Here is a 2,438-nt window from a genome sequence, read left to right as displayed (position 1 = left end):
TGACATGGAAGGGTATTACACACACTATATGTATTGATTAATATGCATTCCCTTACTCAAATTGTGCGTTAGCTTTATGGCCTGATAGAACTAGGTCAGTTGGAGAGACAACGTTGAACGATAACAACAGGTGTTTTGATTAGTTTTTATTTACAATAATCGACATGCTTTATATCTATTTTTGTTTTGTTGCTCGTCGTGTGATCTTTTATAGAAATACACACATACACATGCATACACTGACTAACATAAACGCACATAGGCATATATGCATATCATACCTCTATGAGCAATTGAGCACCTCCTAAAACTTGGGCAGCAGGTTGAATCTTAAGATTGACGAAGTCATACAGGCTCACTACCAATGAAAACATCACCTCTTGCTGAAAGAAAATATTCATCTTTTTCTTAAGGCATATAGGTGTCAATTCTCGCATCCCCAATTGCAACCAGGCTTCCCGATGCTAGGCCATGGAAAGGACATCACACCAGCGTTTTATGAGCCGTTTGAACACGAGAAATCTTTTCAGACAAGAGAAGGAAATACCTAGAATTTATCCTTTTATTCTTCATGTTTTTCTTTTCCTGAAAACCGGTTGAATGAAATCAAACGGACCACCTCCCTAAACGGGGTGCCAAAAAGAGAAACTGTTTACACCTACAAAAATTCTAAAGTGCATAAGCTAGAACCTGCGCCTGTCACGCTACAATTGCGCCTCCAAATCCCTCTCGCCATCCTGCAATAACGCCGACGCCGAGGCGGACGAAGGCCCGGCCTCCGCCTCCGCGGCCGGCCTCTTCGCGCAACTGTGGTTGTCATCCGCCGGCTTGACCACCTCGGCCCGGCAGATGGGGCATGTGGTGTGCGCCACGAGCCACATGTCGACGCAGGTCCGGTGGAAGACGTGCATGCACCTGGGCAGCTGCCTGGCGACCTCGCCGTCGGCCATCGTGCATAGGCATATCGCGCACTCCCACCGGTCGCTCTCCTCGCCGGTGTCCCGGTACTCGAACTTTGGCAGCGCCGCGATGGCGTCCTCCCCAAGGCCAACGGGCCGCTTCTTGACCGCCGCGGCCGCCCCCGCCGCGGCCGACCCCACCGTGACCCGGTTCACGGCCCGCCGCATGAGGTAGCAGCGTATCATGCAGAGCACGAAGAGGATGATGAGCAGCGACGCGAAGGAGATGCCGAGGACCTCGAGGTAGGAGGTGGTGGAGCAGCAGGCCGGGTCGTTGTTGCGGGCGTTGCTGCTGTTGCGGTACGCGCTGGACAGCCGGGAGAGCGCGAAGCAGGACTGGTCGACGGGGAGGCACCCGGTGGTCTGCTCGTGCATGCCCTTGGTCTCGGCCATCGACCAATAGTCGCTCCGAGAACGATGGGCTCTGCAAGTTTCATTGGCGATAGTGTGGAGAGGGAGCGGAGCGCGTGATAAGTAAATAGGTGGGTGTCTTTCTTTGGGGTTTTGCTTAGTTTGTGGTGATGGGAGCAGAGCAACCTGCGGCTGGGGGCAGAGAATGAGACGACGGTATTTTGGTAGATGCGACCCTCGAGTCGAGTCCTTGACAGAATTAGGTTGCTGTGTTGAGAGATCACTGGTGCTGCTGTATACTGACATGTTTTCTTTTGGGGTAGTATGCGTTCCCGTGAAGAGTAAAGGGCCATTTGCGAAGGTAAACTTTTCCAGCTGACTACCGATCACTCACTTGCAAAGTTGCAATGCAGGTAAGCACTTCAAATATAGAAAATATATTTCTCAAAAAAATCCTTCCACGAGTTTTATAAATAAAGCAACCGTGTTCATACAATAGAGATTCAAATGCAAAAGTAGGGTCGAAACTCAATTCATCTCCCCGGTGCATATGCTCCATCTACCACAAAAACATATTTTGAAGTGTTAAAAAGTTTTCACAAAAAATTCTAAGGTCCGGGGCCTGCCACTGCAATCCCAGATCCTCATGAATGAAGCTCCATAAAAAGCAGCTGAAAACATATTTAAGCACAATTAGCCAGTGCATATAAATCTACATGGCAAGTACTCCTTCGGTCTCAAAATATAAGGCATACTTTTTCGCACGCTTTTATCACGACTTTGACCACTAACATGTACCATTTATATGGATTACTACAAGAAAAATAGCCTCTAGAGATATTATTTTGGTCCCCTAGATACATTACCTCGACCTCTACATTAGAGTAGAGACACTTGTTAAGTATCACATAAGTGTCACTACGGGCAGTATGTCTAGGGCTAAAAGACAATTATAGAATATCTTAGCATATTGCAAGATATTACGTAGAGGCACTACATATTGTCTATAGATTCTATGAGACTTTAGAAAAGATACGTCTTATGTCATTATTCTGAGGACGTGGGCATAGCCCAGTGGTTGGGGTCGTAGTGGCGCACCCCAACGACCAGAGTTCAAATCTTGTTAGG

General features: G+C 47.9%; 1 protein-coding gene across 1 annotated transcript; it reads right to left on the bottom strand.

The window, feature by feature from the left end:
* Positions 1-704: 704 nt before the first annotated feature.
* On the bottom strand, positions 705-1,352 carry LOC124660002 (RING-H2 finger protein ATL39-like). The gene has a single exon (XM_047197802.1). It carries the CDS (start codon positions 1,350-1,352, stop codon positions 705-707), a length of 648 nt encoding a protein of 215 aa, XP_047053758.1.
* Between the last annotated feature and the right edge of the window lie 1,086 nt (positions 1,353-2,438).

The sequence above is a fragment of the Lolium rigidum genome, chromosome 6, assembly GCF_022539505.1.
Source record: "Lolium rigidum isolate FL_2022 chromosome 6, APGP_CSIRO_Lrig_0.1, whole genome shotgun sequence".
Lineage (NCBI taxonomy): Eukaryota > Viridiplantae > Streptophyta > Magnoliopsida > Poales > Poaceae > Lolium > Lolium rigidum.
Note: the sequence above shows the minus strand (reverse complement) of the source record. Positions and strands in the feature narration are given on the sequence as shown.

Bases quoted from the DNA above. Each gene is read 5' to 3' on its own strand.
- LOC124660002 (XM_047197802.1), bottom strand. From the start codon at position 1,352: ATGGCCGAGACCAAGGGCATGCACGAGCAGACCACCGGGTGCCTCCCC.